Below are 19188 nucleotides of genomic sequence, written 5' to 3' on the forward strand. Positions count from 1 at the left end.
ACAGCACCCTCTAAGGGATTCGTCATCTAAAACATGCAACAAAATGTACCCTAAGTAACGTATTTCAGGTTTGCAAACATGAAAACAGCGCCCTCAAATGAATTTGTCATCTGAAACGTACAACAAAACGTACCCTAAGTAACGTACTTCAGATTCACAAACATATAGACAGCGTCCTCTAGTGGATTTGTCATCTGAAACGTACAACAAAACGTACCCTAAGTAACGTACTTCAGATTCACAAACATATAGACAGCGCCCTCTAGTGCATTCGTCATCTGAAACGTACAACAAAACACACCCTAAGTAACGTACTTCAGATTCACAAACATATAGACAGCGTCCTCTAGTGGATTTGTCATCTGAAACGTACAAAACACACCCTAAGTAACGTATTTCAGGTTCGCAAACATGTAGAAAGCGCTCTCTAATGGATTCGTCATCTGAAACATGCAACAAAACGTACACTAAGTAACGTATTTTAGATTTACAAAAATGTAGACATTGCTCTCTAGTGAATTCATCATCTAAAAGGTACAACAAAACGTACCCTAAATAACGTATTTCAGATTCACAAAAATGTAGACAGCACCCTCTAAGGGATTCGTCATCTAAAACATGCAACAAAATGTACCCTAGGTAACGTATTTCAGGTTTGCAAACATGTAAACAGCGCCCTCAAATGGATTTGTCATCTGAAACGTACAACAAAACGTACCCTAAGTAAAGTATTTCAGATTCACAAACATAGACAGCGTCCTCTAGTGGATTTGTCATCTGAAACGTACAAAACACACCCTAAGTAACGTATTTCAGATTCACAAACATATAGACAGCGCCCTCAAATGAATTTGTCATCTGAAACGTACAACAAAACGTACCCTAAGTAACGTACTTCAGATTCACAAACATATAGACAGCGCCCTCTAGTGCATTCGTCATCTGAAACGTACAACAAAACACACCCTAAGTAACGTACTTCAGATTCACAAACATATAGACAGCGTCCTCTAGTGGATTTGTCATCTGAAACGTACAAAACACACCCTAAGTAACGTATTTCAGGTTCGCAAACATGTAGAAAGCGCTCTCTAATGGATTCGTCATCTGAAACATGCAACAAAACATACAATAAGTAACGTATTTTATATTTACAATAATGTAGACATTGCTCTCTAGTGAATTCATCATCTAAAAAGTACAACAAAACGTACCCTAAATAACGTATTTCAGATTCACAAAAATGTAGACAGCATCCTTTAAGGGATTCGTCATCTAAAACATGCAACAAAATGTACCCTAAAAAACGTATTTCAGGTTTGCAAACATGTAAACAGCGCCCTCAAATGAATTTGTCATCTGAAACGTACAACAATATGTACCCTAAGTAACGTACTTCAGATTCACAAACATATAGACAGCGCCCTCTAGTGCATTCGTCATCTGAAACGTACAACAAAACACACCCTAAGTAAAGTATTTCAGATTCACAAACATAGACAGCGTCCTCTAGTGGATTTGTCATCTGAAACGTACAAAACACACCCTAAGTAACGTATTTCAGATTCACAAAAATGTAGACAGCACCCTCTAAGGGATTCGTCATCTAAAACATGCAACAAAATGTACCCTAAGTAACGTATTTCAGGTTTGCAAACATGTAAATAGCACTCTCAAATGGATTTGTCATCTGAAATGTACAACAAAACGTACCCTAAGTAACGTACTTCAGATTCACAAACATATAGACAGCGCCCTCTAGTGGATTTGTCATCTGAAACGTACAAAACACACCCTAAGTAACGTATTTCAGGTTCGCAAACATGTAGACAGCACCCTCTGATGGATTTGTAATCTAAAACGTGCAACAAAATGTACTCTTAACGCATTTCAAATTTTTTAAAATCTAGACAGCACCCTCTAGTGGATTTGCCATCTGAAACGTGCAACACAACGTATTTTACGTTTTATAAAAATGTAGGCATTGAACGCACCACTCCTGCAGTTCTGGAGAAGGGATGAGTCCAGCGAAGTCTGTGGAGGAACTGTCCACTTTCCCCTGCCACCAGTTGGGATCCTTCTTGTTGATAATGTGAATAATGTCGCCCGTCTGGAACTTCAGGCCTGCTTCTTTACACGGGATGAGCTCATCTTTGGCTGGGTCATAGTCGAACTGTGCTCTCATATACATCTACATAAACATTACAAACCACTGTCTGAATTAAGATGATTCAACACTTGAAAAAATACTATAGTCATTTATAGTAAATACTATAGAGTGTAAATGGTAAAGGTTATATTATAATATTTACAACACTTGGTTAATGGTACAACATACTGTAGTATTAACTAGCTAACTGAAAAACGAGATTAAATCATGTAGAATACTTCAGATTTTAGTACAGTAAACGTTGGTGTGTTTTAGTGTAATATAACCTCCAGATGTACAAGTTTTAGGTAGTTTGTTTAAATTAATATTTTTGCTATTTGTTATCATATCAATTATAGAATTACCACAACAGATTAAGTCAAGTTATTTACTATAGTATGGTTTAAAACGCTCTAGTGTTTACTATAAATAGTAAACACTATAAATATGAAAAGGACAGTTTATAAAAATGACTTTTTTTAGGGAAAAGGTTCACAGAACATGCTTAATTGTCTCATCGTTTACTCGTTAGGGTTAGGGTTCCAAACCCGTTTCTTTCCTCTGTTAAACACGGGAGAAAACGGCAGCCACTGAAATACATAGTGTCTGTCAGTTGCTGTTTCCAATCCACCTCTTTTCATGTAAATTTGGAATATTGCATAAAAAATGCTTAATGCAAAACTCCCAGGATGTGCATCAACTTTTTAAAATGTGCATAACATACTTTTGTGAAGGGAGATCTCTGATCACAGACATGAGCTGCTTTAAAGGTACTCTCTTACAGTGACCAAAATTAACCATGTTATCATTGACTTTTTTTTTAAACAATAACTAATTACATTGATCAGCCGATATTGATTATTGGCTGACACATTGGTGCATCTCCTTAACTAACATCTGAAAAATACATAAATAAATAAAAAATATTTCAATAATAAATGTAATCAAAAATAAATATGTTTAATTAAAAAGAATAAATACAAAACATTTAAAATAAATTGATAAAATTAATAAAAAATAATAATACAATAAATAAATTTAATTTAGCTTAAAATAAGTAATTAAAATTAAGTAATTAAATTAGTTTTATTTATTTTTAAAGTAATTAAAAATCAAACAATGCAAAGTAAAATAATACAATTAAAAATAAACAATTATTTAATTTAAAACAAATAAATACAATTGTTAGATAAATGAATATGTTTAATTAAAAATAAATAATATAAAATATAATAATTAAAAATAATTAATTATTTTGTTTAGTTTAAAATAAATAAATAAATAAAATGCAAAATAAATAAATATGTTTAATTAATAATAAATAATAATACAAAATAGATAATACAATTAAAAATAATTAATTATTTTATTTAATTATTTTAAAATAAGTAAATAAATAAAATGTAAAATTAATGAATAAGTTTAATTAAAAATAAATAATATAAAATATAATAATTAAAAATAATTAATGATTAAATTTAGTTTAAAATAAATAAATAAATAAATAAAATATAAAATAAATAAATATGTTTAATTAAAAATAAATAATAATACAAAATAAAATAATACAATTAAAATAATTAAATATTTTATTTAATTTAGTTTAAAATAAGTAAATAAATAAAATGTAAAATTAATGAATAAGTTTAATTAAAAATAAATAATATTACAAAATAAAATAATATAATTAAAAACAATTGTTTTATTTTATATAGTTTAAAATAAATAAATAAAATGTAAAATTAATGAATAAGTTTAATTAAAAATAAATAATATTACAAAATAAAATAATACAATTAAAAACAATTAACTATTTTATTTTATTAAGTTTAAAATAAATAAATAAAATGTAAACTAAATGAATAAGTTTAATTAAAAATAAATAATAATACAAAATAAAATAATACAATTAAAGATAATTAATTATTATTTTTTTATTTAGTTTAAAATAAATGAATACATTTAAAGTAAATAATAAAAAAAAAACATTTAAAAATTATTATTTTTTCATTGAGCATAAACAAACAAAATAAATAAATAGTGTGTGCTGTATGTAATATAATGTTAAATACATGTCATATATAAAACAGACAAAGGTACAAACAATTACACACAGACAAACAGACAGACAGATCTATAACTACAACTATGTCACTATAGTCTATAAGCAGAGTTCTAGAAGGATCTACGTGATCAAACATTACAATATCAGAATGGTTTCTGTTATATAATGAAAGAAGAAAACTACAACAGCTCATCACATGGTCACCGTCTGCTTAATTTAAAGAGACAGTTCACCAAATAACACAAAATCAGTCATTGTTTACTCACCCTTTTACTTGATCCAAACCTTTATGAGTTTCTTTATTCTGCTGAACACAAAAGAAGACACTTTGGACATGGCTTTGGAAGAAACGAGCTGAAAACCGGTAACCATTGACTTCCATAGAATTAGCTACAGTAGAAGTCAATGGTTACCGGTTTTCTACATTCTTCAAAATATCTTCTTTCGTGTTTAAAAGAAACTCCTAAAGGTTTGGAACCACTTGAGAATGAGTAAACACTGAGTGCATGTTCATTTGTGGGTGAACTATCCCTTTAACTCGTGTTTGACGCTGTGTGACCAGCAGATGGCAGAAGATTATCTGAATGAGTGAGTAAATCTACAGTTATTCTCTGCTACTGTCGATTTAATAGTCACCTGTGCATTTCACTGCTTTCTCATGATAAACCCCACACCTTTATTTAATCAAGCATACAGAATAGGCAGATAAAGAAAGAAGTGATCAAACCCCATTAGAGGGAGTATTTGCAGATGCAGTCGATTGTGATCATGAAACACAAATGGAAGCAGGGTATTGGTCAAATGTGACGCGGATGTTTTACTCACCTCACACGCCATTGGTCGACTTTGCTGATTGGAGATGATTTTCAGCGTGACGACGCCGTTTGTGTCTTTCTGTTATGTGGAACAGTATAGAAACACGTCAAATCACAGTAAATGTGCACACACAAACACTTTTGAAGGTTACTTAAAGGGACAGTTCACCCAAAAAATGAAAATGTCCTCATTTACACACAGTTCTAAACAAGCTTATTTCGTCTGTTGAACACAAAAAAAGATATTTTGAAGAATGTTGGGAAAAAGCAGCCATTGACATCCATGATAAGAACTAGGAACTGTCCTTTTTTACCTTAGAGTGCACAGAAAGTATTAACAGAAATAAACAGTAGCTGTAAATACCCTGCTACTTGAAAATGAAGATGAAATAACAAAACAAAGCAGTATAATTCCTTCATAAATCATAAAATCCACTTAACAAGCTTTATTATGATTGCTAAGTGCAATGAGGATTCCTTTTGGAAATTAAAACTAAAGAAATAAAAGACAACTAAAATGAAAGTACAAACATAAATACGTAAATAAATAAACAAACAAATAAAAAATAAGTAAACAAACAAACAAACAAATAAGTAAACAAACAAATTATTTAATTAATAAGTAAACAAATAAATAAGTCAACAAACAAACAAATTAATTAAGTGATTCATATATAAATAAATATATAAATAAGTAAACAAACAAATTATTTAATTAATAAGTAAACAAACAAATAAATTAAGTAATTTATATATAAATACATAAATAAATAAATAAATAGATAAATAAATAAATAAATAAATAAACAAACAAATACATTAATAAAAAATAAATAAATGAATAAATATATAATAAAATAAATACATAAGTAAACAAACAAATAAACAAATAAATAAATAAATAAATAAATAAATAAATAAATAAATAAATAAATAAAGCAGTGTATTAGGGTGTAATTTTTACCCACACATAAGAGTTTTAGACTGCACTACAATCATTTGTAAATAAATGCAATTGAGTATCCAATAGCATTGCATCATTTCAAAGTAATTTATTTCTCTAATACATGCTCTTTTTAACCATGCTAAAATGTATTTATTCTTTACAAACAAAGGACTTCAATACCCACCAGAATCTTCTGCAGCTGGTCTACACTTTGATTAGAAACACTTTTCCCGTTGATTTCTGCAATCTCATCCCCTTCATGTAAAGAACCTGTTTTTTAAGAAATGAAAAACAGTGTTACTAATGTTTTCAACATTTTTAAAATACTTCATTCTGTTTGATTTATGAGCCGTTTACCTCATGGGGACCAACAAAAATGTCCCCATGAGGCCAAATTGTACTGGTATTGCTATACTTGTGGGAACATTTGGTACCCACAGTGTAAGTAATACAATGTACCACACACACACACACACACACACACACACACACACACACTGAACCTTGTCTGTGTATCATTCCTCCGTGCAGTATTCTGGCCACTGTACACCTCTGCTTCTCATTCAGCTTTAAAGTTACTCCCTGAAAGCATACAGCACAATTAGAGATGTAGCCGTATAAACATTTCATATCACAATTATGGTAAACAAAATTGTCATGGTTATCAGTATTATAAAGGTCATATTACAGTTTTTGCCCATTGATCACACAATTTTTGCAAAATTTGATTTATTTGGCTCTATTTTAAAGATCTAAGCGCAAAGTCTAAAGCTCAGAAAGCAGAAGCTGCGTAAAATGGGCATGTCCGAATTCACTTTTGCTATTTTAAGGACTGAAAATTGCGGTCTGTGCCGCAATGCATGGTCTAACAGGGTTGTGTTTATTCTCCTAATGAGTTATGGATGTGTTTTGAGCATAACGTGCATTGAACCAATCAGAGTCTCATCTCTCATTCCTTTCAAGAGTCAGTTGTGTCATGCTGTAGAGCATTTGCTCTTTACATGGTGACTCTGTAAGTGTTAAAACTGAACGCAAACAGTTAAACAGAGCATCTGCAGCGCGAGGATAAAGAACAAGCCTCCTCCATTCAGCCTCACTTTTTTTATTTGGAGCTGAACAACAATGAGAGAAACTGGCTCAGAAAAGAAGTGCACAAAAACAGAAAGTGTACCAGCGGTTCAGACGGGTTCTTCTCAAAGGCGACTTCCCTCATCCTGGTCGCATCTCTGCCGTTCATATGTCCAGCGCTGCCGTTGGAGAAGACCTCCTGCCCTTTGCATTCATATGTCTGCATGGCGGCCTGACAATACAAACATCTACAATCAATAACAATACAATCACCTTTGAGATCCCAAAAATTTGCTTCTTCTCAGATGAATCCATGTATCTATGCAGAGATACAAGCGGGAGAACAGAATCCTGTGATTGCACAGCGACTACTGTGTAAAACAGCTAAAGGAAAGTGAATCTTTCTGAAGTAAAGTGAAGAAAAAATCTGCCAATGGGGTAAGAGAAATAATCGTATTTCAAAGCAAAAACAAAAGCTGCCTGAACTACTTTATCTGTGTGTTTATCTGAAAATACAGCCACACCTTACCCAGCAGGCACAAGACATCATCATCAGATTGGCATTGTACCCCAACGTCGTAGTGACATTGCATTTTGTTTGTAGATAAAGTTCGAGTTAACGTCAGAACCCTACGTCAGAATGATGTCAGTGTCCAACGTCCAACCTAAAATCAATCAAATATCAACGTCTAATGATGTTACAGCTTGACGTTGTGTGGACGTTACCACTATTAAATGAATGAATAAATAAATAAATAAATAAATAAAACATGTCTATCATTCGTTGGATTTTGGTTGCCATGACAAATAAATGTCAGTATTTTACGTCATTATGACGTTGGATTAAGGTGTTGGTTCGATGTTGGATTCAACACAACCTAAAACCAACCAAATATCAACATCTAATGATGTTACAGCTTGACGTTGTGTGGACGTTACTACTATGACATCTGTCATTCGATGGATTTTGGTTGCCATGACGAATAAATGTCAATATATGACGTCAATATGATGTTGGTTTAAGATGTTGGTTCGATTTTGGATTCAACGCAACCTAAAATCAACCAAATATGAACGTCTAAGAATTTTACAGCTTGACGTTGTCTGGACGTTACCACTATGACGTCTGTCATTCGATGGATTGTGGTTGCCATGACGAATAAATGTCAGTATATGACGTCAATATGATGTTGGTTTAAGATGTTGGTTCGATTTTGGATTCAACGCAACCTAAAATCAACCAAATATAAACGTCTAAAGATGATACAGCTTGACGTTGTGTGGACGTTACCACTATGACGTCTATCATTCGGTGGATTTTGGTTGCCATGACGAATAAATGTCAGTATATGACGTCACTATGATGTTGGTTCGATGTTGGATTCAACACAACCTAAAACCAACCAAATATAAACGTCTAATGATGTTACAGCTTGACGTTGTGTGGACGTTACCACTATGACGTCTATCATTCGGTGGATTTTGGTTGCCATGACGAATAAATGTCAGTATATGACGTCACTATGATGTTGGATTAAGATGTTGGTTCGATGTTGGATTCAACACAACCTAAAACCAACCAAATATCAACGTCTAATGATGTTACAGCTTGACGTTGTCTGGACGTTACCACTATGACGTCTATCATTCGATGGATTTTGGTTGCCATGACGAATAAATGTCAGCATTTGACAACAATATGATGTTGGTTTAAGATGTTGGTTCGACGTTGGATTCAACACAACCTAAAATCAACCAAATATAAACGTCTAAGAATTTTACAGCTTGACGTTGTGTGGACGTTACCACTATGACGTCTATCATTCAGTGGATTTTGGTTGCCATGACGAATAAATGTCAGTATATGACGTCACTATGATGTTGGATTAAGATGTCGGTTCGATGTTGGATTCAACACAGCCTAAAACCAACCAAATATCAACGTTTAATGATGTTACAGCTTGACGTTGTGTGGACGTTACCACTATGACGTCTATCATTCAGTGGATTTTGGTTGCCATGACGAATAAATGTCAGTATATGACGTCACTATGATGTTGGATTAAGATGTTGGTTCGATGTTGGATTCAACACAACCTAAAACCAACCAAATATAAACGTCTAATGATGTTACAGCTTGACGTTGTGTGGACGTTACCACTATGACATCTGTCATTCGATGGATTTTGGTTGCCATGACGAATAAATGTCAGCATTTGACAACAATATGATGTTGGTTTAAGATGTTGGTTCGATGTTGGATTCAACACAACCTAAAATCAACCAAATATAAAAAGATGATACAGCTTGACGTTACGTGGACGTTACCACTATGACGTCTATCATACGTTGGATTTTGGTTCCCATGACGTATAAATGTCAGTATTTGATGTCAGTATGACGTTGGTTTAAGATATTGGCTTGTTGTTGGATTTAACACAACCAAAAATCAACCAAATATCAACTTCTAATGATGTTACAGCTTGACGTTGTGTGAACGTTACCACTATGACGTCTATCAGACGTTGGAGTTTGGTTGCCATGACAAATAAATGTCAGTGTTTGACATCAATATGACGCTGATTTAAGATGTTGGTCTCAATATTGGATTTAACAAAACCTAAAGTCAATCAATTTTCAACGTCATTATCGTTATCCTTAGACACTGACTAGACATTGAATTTTGGTCACCTGACATCATGACCTGAATCTAACCAAATAGTAACGTTTTATGACTTTGTGTGCCTGCAGCACATCTTCATCAGCCAATCAGAATCAAGCTTTCAACGGCCATGTAGGACAAATACAAAATAACATGGAGGAGTGATGGAGAAGAAGAATGAAGAGTCCGTGTGAACATCTGTCCAGGGTTAATGATTGAACGCTCACATTTACACACTTCATTTGGTCCTGCAATGCTGGGAACTGGTTGGCATGGTTATGTTGCCTGATGAGTGGACTTGATTTCAGCTCACATGACTAAACAAACCTCCTTAGAGGTACCTTAAAATAAAGTGTGACTTCATTTACTGATGACCTATACAGGGCAACGGTCAGTCATGTCAATCATACCCTGTGCAAAAATGCCATGTCTTATTTTTTTATAACCCTTCAAGCAGTGATGTACTGAGAAAAACTCTCGAGTAAACTGACGTGAAGCTCAGCATGAATGTCACGAACGGGACAAAGTTTACAGCAGATTTCTACTGTTACGTGATCAGGACTTTAGCCTCAGCTTTGAGTTGACTTGAAGATGTGATGATGAGTTATGAGCTGACGTCAGGTTTGAGGACTCGTACAGTCCGGTGTCAGCTGGATATGCTGCTGAAGTATGCTGATTTCACACATTGTGAAACACACGGTCTTTGTGGGCTTGAAATCCAAGATTCATATAAATGAATTCACTTTTAGAATTTTTTTCTTTTTCTGTAGAAAACTACATATACAGTTGGGGAAATAAGTATTGGGCATGTCACCATTTTTCTCAGAAAACCTAAAGGAGCTGTTGACTTTTCACCAAATGTTGGTAACAACCAAAGAAAACAAATCTAATTAGTTTACAAATTAAGTTATGCGTAATAAAATTAAATGACGCAGGGAAAAAGTATTGAACACATGAAGAAAGGGAGGTGTAGTTTAGCAGTGAAAGCCCAGAGAGCAGCTGAAATCTCTCAGTTGTTCTTCAGCAACCCTCTGCCCTTGCTCAGTGTATATGAATATCAGCTGCTTCAGTCCAACATCTACATTAGCAGGAGGATGAAGATGAACCCAGGGTGGACATTTCAGCAAGACGATGATCCAAAACACAGCCGAGAAGACTCTCAGATGCTTTCAGAGAAAGAAAATCAAGCTGTAGAATGGCCCAGCCAATCACCTGAGCCCAATCCAATAGAGAATACAGAATAAAGCTCAGATTTGATAGACGAGACCCACAGAACCATCAAGATTTTTACACTCTGTTGAAGTCTGAGAAACTCACACCTGAGCAGTGCACGTGACTTCATTCTCCATATGAGAGCCGTCTTTAAGCTGTCAGATAGCATGTTGGAGCATGTCAGATTTAATTATTCAGAAGATTTGATGAGAAACTGAAGCATGTGGTGAAGAAAAAATGTTGATCCATTCAGTCAGAAGTGACAAACTGCAAGCTTTTCAGCTTTATATCGGGTTTATATCTTCTAAATGTCAATTTTGGAGACCTTTAATAAGTTATAATGCATAATGTCAGCAAAAATAATGAATTGGTTTAATACTCCGGCAGTTTAACCTCTCTGCACAAGAGGTATGGACAGAGGAGAAATAGTCGTGCCTAACTGAGCCTGGTTTCCCTCCAGGTTTTTCTTTCACTTTCGTCAATCGGTGAAGTTTGTTTCTCCACTGTCACCACTGGCTTGCTTGGTTTGGGACTTGTGGAGCTGCGCATCGATGGATTTGCTCTTCAGTGTTTGGATTTTCAGCAGTGAAAATTAAACCACACTTAACTGAACTAAACTAAACAATTTACTATGTTCAGCTGCTTTGACACATTGTGAAAGCGCTATAGAAATAAAGATGAATTGAATTGAAACGTACAAAACTTTAGATAATGTCTAACATGTCTGTTGACAGAGTATGAGAGGCTCAGAAACCCTTTGCCACTGTTTTAACTCGACACACCTGTATTTTTTGTGCGAAACAGCATTCCTCTAAATTCTTTAAAACCCCCAACACATGAAACGTTTTGAATGTAAAAAGCTTGACAGACAGAAGGCTGGTTTGTAATGTTGAAGCATGCAAATTATTTCTCGACTATGTGTTTTATATACAAATATATATCATCATATGTTAAGTTCAATATGTATAGATGTTTGTTTGAATACATTTAACACTGATAATGGTACACTCTCAGAAAAAGGCACACGGTGGGCATCCGCTGTGTAAAAACTTGCTGGGTAAGTTGGCGGTTCATTCCGCTGGGCGACCCCAGATTAATAAAGGGACTAAGCCGACAAGAAAATGAATGAATGAATGAATATGGCGGCAAATCAATGCCAATAATAATCGCGAGCGAGGTCATGCCTAGAGCGAGTGATTTTTGTTAGTCCTGGGACGGGACTTGGTTTACTTGTTATTGCTAACGCTATTGGTTACTCTACCTTTCTGGAAGTTAGCCGGGATTGGATGCAAGATATGATGATCCCAATCCAGGGATCTGTGGACGTTTCTGGAGACCGTGGAAAAAGTCCCTCGAGGTACGTATTTGTGCAGTTTTTGTTTTCACGAATCTGCAAGAGGCCGATGTGCGGACTTTTTCGCGTCTCTGATGCCTCTCGTTTGCGCTGTTCACGCCTGCGATGTTCTCGCGTAAAGCCGCCTGGGCATGCTGTCGAGCTGACCGACTGACTGTATGACTAAATGACCGAATGATTGACTGGGCGACGGGCCAATCGGTTGACCCGCCCTCCTCCTCCACCTTCCCTAAACCCAAGCAACGATTTACAAAAGCCGTCCGGAAAAAGAAAAGCTCACGAAGGTGAGCTATCAGCCGGCGAGTACGAAGAGGAGCGGCATCACACCGACCCGTAGCATTCGCTAAAAAAAACAGAAACGTCTGCTGGGCTACGTTTACAGAATGAGCTTGGGATGGATGATCCACATTTGATCTGTATGGTGTGGAAAGCTAGTTAATTAAATAAATGTATATTAAATAAAATTATATAGGATATATCCCCTGAAGATCCCCTGTGCGGTAGTTTCCTCGTGTGTAGGCCTGTAATCTGCTCACGGCTCACTTCTCCTCACTCGTAAACATCACCGCTGCGCTTGATTATTATTGGGATTGATTTGCTGCCATATATTTAATTTCAGTTAGCTTTAACTATAAAAATGTAAATAAAAAAATAAAAAGAAAGCATTTAAAATGTTAATCTGTTAAATTTATATATATATATATATATATATATATATATATATATATATATATATATATATATATATATATATATATATATAAATACCTGTCATTCACTCTCTCTTAGATGGGATGGTGGGCCAAATCAAATAGGCCAACTTGATATAAACAAACGAAAATCAGGACCTGTTAAAATTATTTAAGACCTAAGACATTATTTCTGTGAATTTAAGACTTTTTAAGGCCTGTTTTTAAAATTTAAGACTTTTTATGAACACCCTGTGATAAATGCGACCATAAGGCATGAATATGTGAAAAAATGTTGCTATAATAAAAAGTGTCTTGATGTCCTGATTTATCAAAAGACGTCTAAACATCCAAGCATGAATCTGTATTTGTATAAAAGCCTCTCAAACACTCTACATTTAAATAAGATGAAGCAAGTGAAGATAAACCGACTTCATGACTACATCCATGCAAGTAAAATAACAGTCCCAGGCTAAGGAGACCACATGACAGGAACTGCAACTGCAACAGGAACTGTTTCTCCGCATTTAAACACTCACATACTGTATGGTAATCTTGAGCTGCAGGTTTACTTGTATACAGTAAAGGTACATCTAATCCAATATAGTATAAATATAGTGTGTGGATGGACACATAAAGAGCAGAGGCAGAGCCCGTCTAAATGGTGTAAACACATATGCTGTGTCAGGTAGAAATACACAGCTGAAGACTGCTAGTCAGACCTGTTCAGGGTACAAAACACTACACAACAGGCAAGGTTAAGGTTACTTAATGTGTCTCCTTGGGATAATTGATTTGCAGGGTTATCAGCAGGTATTTTATCAACTAACAAACAACACAAGACTACATGATGACACATCTTTACCTTCTGTTGAACTACAGAACAACAACAACTACAAAATAAATATAAATATAAAAAGAAAGCGCACACCGTGTGGCAATTCTGCTGCTTTTGGTCTGTATGACTGACATAAAGCAGAATGTAAAAGCTGTTTATAGCATTATAATGATAAAATGTGCCGGACCATCTGTATATAGCCATAGTGTATAATGTATCATTGCTTGACATTGCAGCCCACCATTATCAATGTAAAATGTATTCAAACAAACATCTTTCAGTGCTTTCCACTGGTTTGAAATATACTTGCAATGGTAGCCGGATTAAAGCCCCCTTTTTACCCACAGCACATAGTGTTAATGGTCAGCTACATGCAATCGACAAACAAAAATTCGGTTCCGGCTCGCATCTCAGCCTGCCTGTCTGACATTTCACACTGGATAAAAGATCATCATCTTCAGCTTAACCTCACGAAAACAGAAATGCTGGAAGCTTCTGCCAACCCGACTCTACATCATAACTTTTCAATCCAGATAAACGAGGTTGGAGTAACGATTGATGACCAACTAAACTTCTCTGACCACATCTCTAGAACTGCTCGATCGTGCAGATTCGCACTCTTTAACATCAGAAAGGTCCGACCCTTCCTATCTGAACATGCAGCTCAACTCCTTGTTCAAGCTCTTGTTCTCTCCAGACTGGACTATTGCAACTCTCTACTGGCCGGGCTTCCAGCAAACTCTATCAAACCTCTTCAGCTGCTCCAGAACGCAGCAGCACGAGTGGTCTTTAATTAACCTAAAAGAGCACATGTCACTCCGCTGCTCATCTGTTTGCACTGGCTGCCAGTTGCTGCTCGCATCAAATTCAAAGCTCTGATGTTTGCTTACAAAGCGACTTCTGGCTTTGCTCCTCCTTATCTGCTCTCACTTCTGCAGATCTATGTGCCCTCCAGAAACTTGCGTTCTGTGAATGAACGTCGCCTCGTGGTTCCATCCCAAAGAGGGAAGAAATCACTTTTGAACTCTCGCATTCAATCTGGCCAGTTGGTGGAATGAACTCCCTAACTGCATCAGAACGGCAGAGTCACTCTCTGTCTTCAAGAAACCACTAAAAACTCAACTATTTAGTCTCCACTTCCCTTCCTAATCTGCAATTGCCTCTCTGACTCGTCCACTAACTACAAGAAAAAAATTACTAATGTTTTGCTTCTTACACTTTCTTTACACACCTGAAACTTGCCTACAGCACTTATTCATTGTTGCTCTTATAGTTGTGTAAATTGCTTCCTTGTCCTCATTTGTAAGTCGCTTTGGATAAAAGCGTCTGCTAAATGACTAAATGTAAATGTAAAAATGAATATGATTTTAAACTATATCCTTATTTATTATATTTGTAGGTAAAAGCTGATCTTTCTCTCTCTCTTAAGTTCAAGTTGAAGTAGCTTTTGGCGTGACATTTTGTACAGTACAGCCAAAGCATTTTAGACATGTACATTTTTAGACATGTAACCACAAAAAATCTATTTGAAAAAAAAAATTGTCGCTTCAAATAAGAAAAAAAGAGGCACTTGGACTTAAAAAAACAGTTCTTTTAAAAAGAATCGTCTGGATCCCAAAGCCACTAGCATACTTCCTCTATGTAAAACCCCAGCGTCCTGTGAGCTCACTGCACACTGCTGACAGAGCCGTCTTCAGGGAAGTCATGTGCTGATAGGAAACTGCCAAACGTCCCGAGCAAAGGTTGCATCGACGCATGGGTCAGCTAAAGAGAGCCCACTGCGCCGTGCCCATGCACAGAAAGATGTGAAATCAGCACTTCAGGAGTAATGTGCCATGTACTGAACTCAACGCTGGCATAAACACGCCTATTGCAGTTTACAGAGTTCATGTTCTCCGCAAGTAAATCCCATATGGGATCAGTGACACTAATGCATTCCCACTTTAAGCCAAATATCAAATTCCCTGATTTTCACTGACTGAAAAAGCTGGATTTCCAGACAAACACGACGCTGTTGGTCATAATATGTTATTGGCTTGTAATATTAAAATGGTTTTAGGTCGAATGTCAGTTTAAATGACTTTAATAGTTACTAAGAAATATGAATGTGAACATATTTATACACAGACTTCAACAGAGTGTCAAAATCTTGATGGTTCTGTGGGTCTCGTCTATCAAATCTGAGCTTTATTCTGTTTTCTCTATTGAATTCGGATCAGGTGATTGGCTGGGCCATTCTACAGCTTGATTTTCTTTCTCTGAAAGCATCTGAGAGTCTCCTCGGCTGTGTTTTGGATCATCGTCTTGCTGAAATGTCCACCCTGGGTTCATCTTCATCCTCCTGCTAATGTATATGCTGGACTGAAGCAGCTGATATTCATTTACACTGAGGAAGGGCAGAAGCTTGCTGAAGACTACTGAGAGATTTCAGCCACTGTCTGGGCTTTCACTGCTAAACTACACCTCCCTTTCTTCATCAGGGTAAACGCAAAGCAATTTCAATATCTTTTTAAGACTTTTTAAAGACCTTCTCAGAATATTTTAAGACCTTTTCGCCACTTCAAGTTCTAATCAGTATCAAACCTTTAATTTAATAAACAGTTGTTAATAAAAAGTTGTAGTTCAATAAATCAATGGAGCACAACCGTGCAACAGAACTCAGATAAGCTCGGAAGAAACAAAGCTTATAAAATACACGGTTCTTTTCAGCGACAGGTCTCAGCCACTGTTTAAACTCGACTTTCTCCAACCAGGAGTACGCAAACGTACAATTTCCCATCTGTTTTGCTCTATGGTTTCACTACATGTGGAGAGCGTCACATCACCACGTTTGTCGCAAATCACGGGACATCGCCTGGAAAGAGGAGCTTGGCCGAAAACGCCGCAGCCCAAACCACTCGCGTGGATTGAGCACGCTGTTGTTAATATTATGAGGAAAATAAATATATTGATGCTTTTTTGGAGTCAAACACTTTGGACAACGCTCGAACAAAATTTAAGACCTTGTAAAAACACAATTAAGGCTTTTTAATACCTTTTAAGGGCCTGAATTTCCCAAAATAATCGATTTATCAACATTTAATACTAGGCATCGCAGTGGTGCAGTAGGAAGTGCTGTCGCCTCACAGCAAGAGGGTCACTGGTTCGAGCCTCGGCTGGGTCAGTTGGCGTTTCTGTGTGGAGTTTGCATGTTCTCCCTGCGTTCGCGTGAGTTTCCTACAGGTGAATTGGGTAGGCTGAATTGTCCATAGTGTATATACTTTTTCCCTGTCATTTTCATTTTATTGCACAAACCTTAATTTGTAAACAAATGACTTTTGTTTACTTTTTATATATGGATTTCTTTGGTTGTTACCAACATCTGGCGAAAACCTTAAGTCAACAGCAGCTTTAGAAATGTGTTTTCTAAGAAAAATGGTGACTTGTTCAATACTAATTCCCCCCACTGCATATAATTTATATATACATAATAAATATGCACAGTATATATTTATATATATTTTGTTTCCATTATCAGGATATGAGATTTTTGTGTCATATAAGGTAGTGAAAATCGTCTATTACTGAACACATCCTTATTTCCAAGTGCTAAGTAATGGTGTTGAACTCTTTATTCAGCTCAGCACACTTCCCAGTTGTGAGTTTCACTGAGTCAGGACTGACATGTGACTAAACAGACAAAGAAAGCCTCATGTTTCCATACGGCTGGAGACATTTGTCACATGATCATCAGTGCTGAGCACCTTATAAAACACTAGAATAATTAAAGTCCAATTTAAGCAGCATACATAAGTAATGTTGGAGTATATTATTAAGTTTACTTCATGTTATAGGTATACTCACATCCATGTACTTGTAGTATATTGTAAGCAGTGTTGAGGAAAGTAACTTTTGGAAGTACTGCATTAAAATATAGATGCACTCCTCAAACAAGGAACTACACTTGAAAAAAATAACTCAAGAGATGTGTTATTACTACATAGTTTAATACATTGTTGTAACTAAATTGCTAAATTGCTGATTATATTAAAACTTTAGGTTTGCAGAATAAGTTTAAGTTTCAAAACAGGAAAATATTGATAATTACATCAACTGAAAATGTGACTAATTTAAAGGTAAATATATCTGTCAATTAGATTAAAACAATATTTGTTGTATACAACTTGTAGCAATCCAAAGAAATTGGGTTGATAACTCATTTTTTCCACATTAATGGAGTTGTTTGGCATTTTTAAGTTCACACACTGACGCTTTTTGTTATTTTTATGTCACAGACCATGTTTTTGTTTTGTAAGACCATGAAAATCTGTGGTTTAATTTATTCATTATTTTATTTTAGACTTACTACCTTTGTTAATCTGGGGCCGCCACAGTGGAATGAATCACCCCTGTGGTTTAAAACAACAACAACAACAACCAAATTTACTGGAAAACATAAATGTTGTTGTTAAATTTATTTCTTACAAGCAACTAAATGAACAGTAAATCTGAAAACAAACCAAAAATGAAACCTTTTCAGCTAATTACAGGTAATTTGAGTTTGTAAACTGTAAAACTTGCAGGTAATTAAGTACATAACACTGGATTTTTTTAAATATTAATAATAAAAAAAACTAGTAGAACCAACTTAATTTTTTGAGTACCTGACTTAAGAATGGAGTTTAAAAATTCTGATTGAAGAGGAAATGTCATTTGGCTAACCTCATAAAGTTTGTTGAACTTCATTTTTGTTAGATGTTGTCATAACTTGAATATATCGATGTGTTTTGTTTGGTCTAAACGATATTTTTTACAGTGTAGTTGTGTTACTTAGCCACTAATCAGCCACAACGAGGGCTATGTGACCGCGCGGAGCCTGCGCCAGAACATACGCATGCTCTTGATGCAGAAGTATAAAAAGAGTTTTTAAGAGTTGGGTGTTTTGTACTTAAGGGATGGTTTTAGGTGCTTTTGTTAAATATTTTTACATCCAAATGTTGGCAGGCTCTGGCCATTGAGTAGACCCGCACTGCAGTGCACTACAGCAGCAGAACTGTACTATACAAGCTCCGGCTGATACCTGCAGTGTGTTCAATTTCTAGTTTGTGCCCCGGGGAAAAAAACTGTACAACTGACTAATGAAGACTGCACTGAGTGAACACAAGCCAGAGCAGCCCTGCTGAGATTTAGCTGTGTCATCTTCCAAAATATGTAGACCTTAAAGAGTCTGTTTACAACCCTTTCATGCCTCTAAAATGAAATGAAATCTACTGATCTAAATGTATAATCTGTCTATTCCTAAAGATGTTCAAAAAGCTTATTTTAATATAATATAGCTGCTTAATAAAACTGTTGTTTCATTAGCTAATAACATGTAGTTGAAGTCAGAATTTTTAGCCCTCCTGAATATT

The 19188-nt window shown here is 35.3% G+C and overlaps 1 protein-coding gene across 2 annotated transcripts in view; it reads right to left on the reverse strand.

Annotated features, from left to right (window-relative positions):
- mpp1 (MAGUK p55 scaffold protein 1) overlaps positions 1-19188 on the reverse strand; it is a 45582-nt gene that overhangs the window by 7894 nt on the left and 18500 nt on the right. Inside the window, exons 2-8 of one of the 2 annotated variants that reach the window (XR_012396470.1) lie at positions 7147-7275; positions 6479-6557; positions 6160-6245; positions 5040-5108; positions 1672-2191; positions 798-1590; positions 381-551 (exon numbers count right to left, since the gene is read on the reverse strand). Coding sequence is in view for 1 of the 2 variants with exons in the window: in NM_214692.2 (NP_999857.2) it covers positions 1995-2191; positions 5040-5108; positions 6160-6245; positions 6479-6557; positions 7147-7275 (560 nt within the window). In the remaining variant the exon portion in view is untranslated. The remainder of the gene's footprint in view (positions 1-380; positions 552-797; positions 1591-1671; positions 2192-5039; positions 5109-6159; positions 6246-6478; positions 6558-7146; positions 7276-19188) is intronic. The other variant, NM_214692.2, reaches the window with a different exon arrangement.

This window comes from Danio rerio, chromosome 21 (assembly GCF_049306965.1).
Source record: "Danio rerio strain Tuebingen ecotype United States chromosome 21, GRCz12tu, whole genome shotgun sequence".
NCBI lineage: Eukaryota > Metazoa > Chordata > Actinopteri > Cypriniformes > Danionidae > Danio > Danio rerio.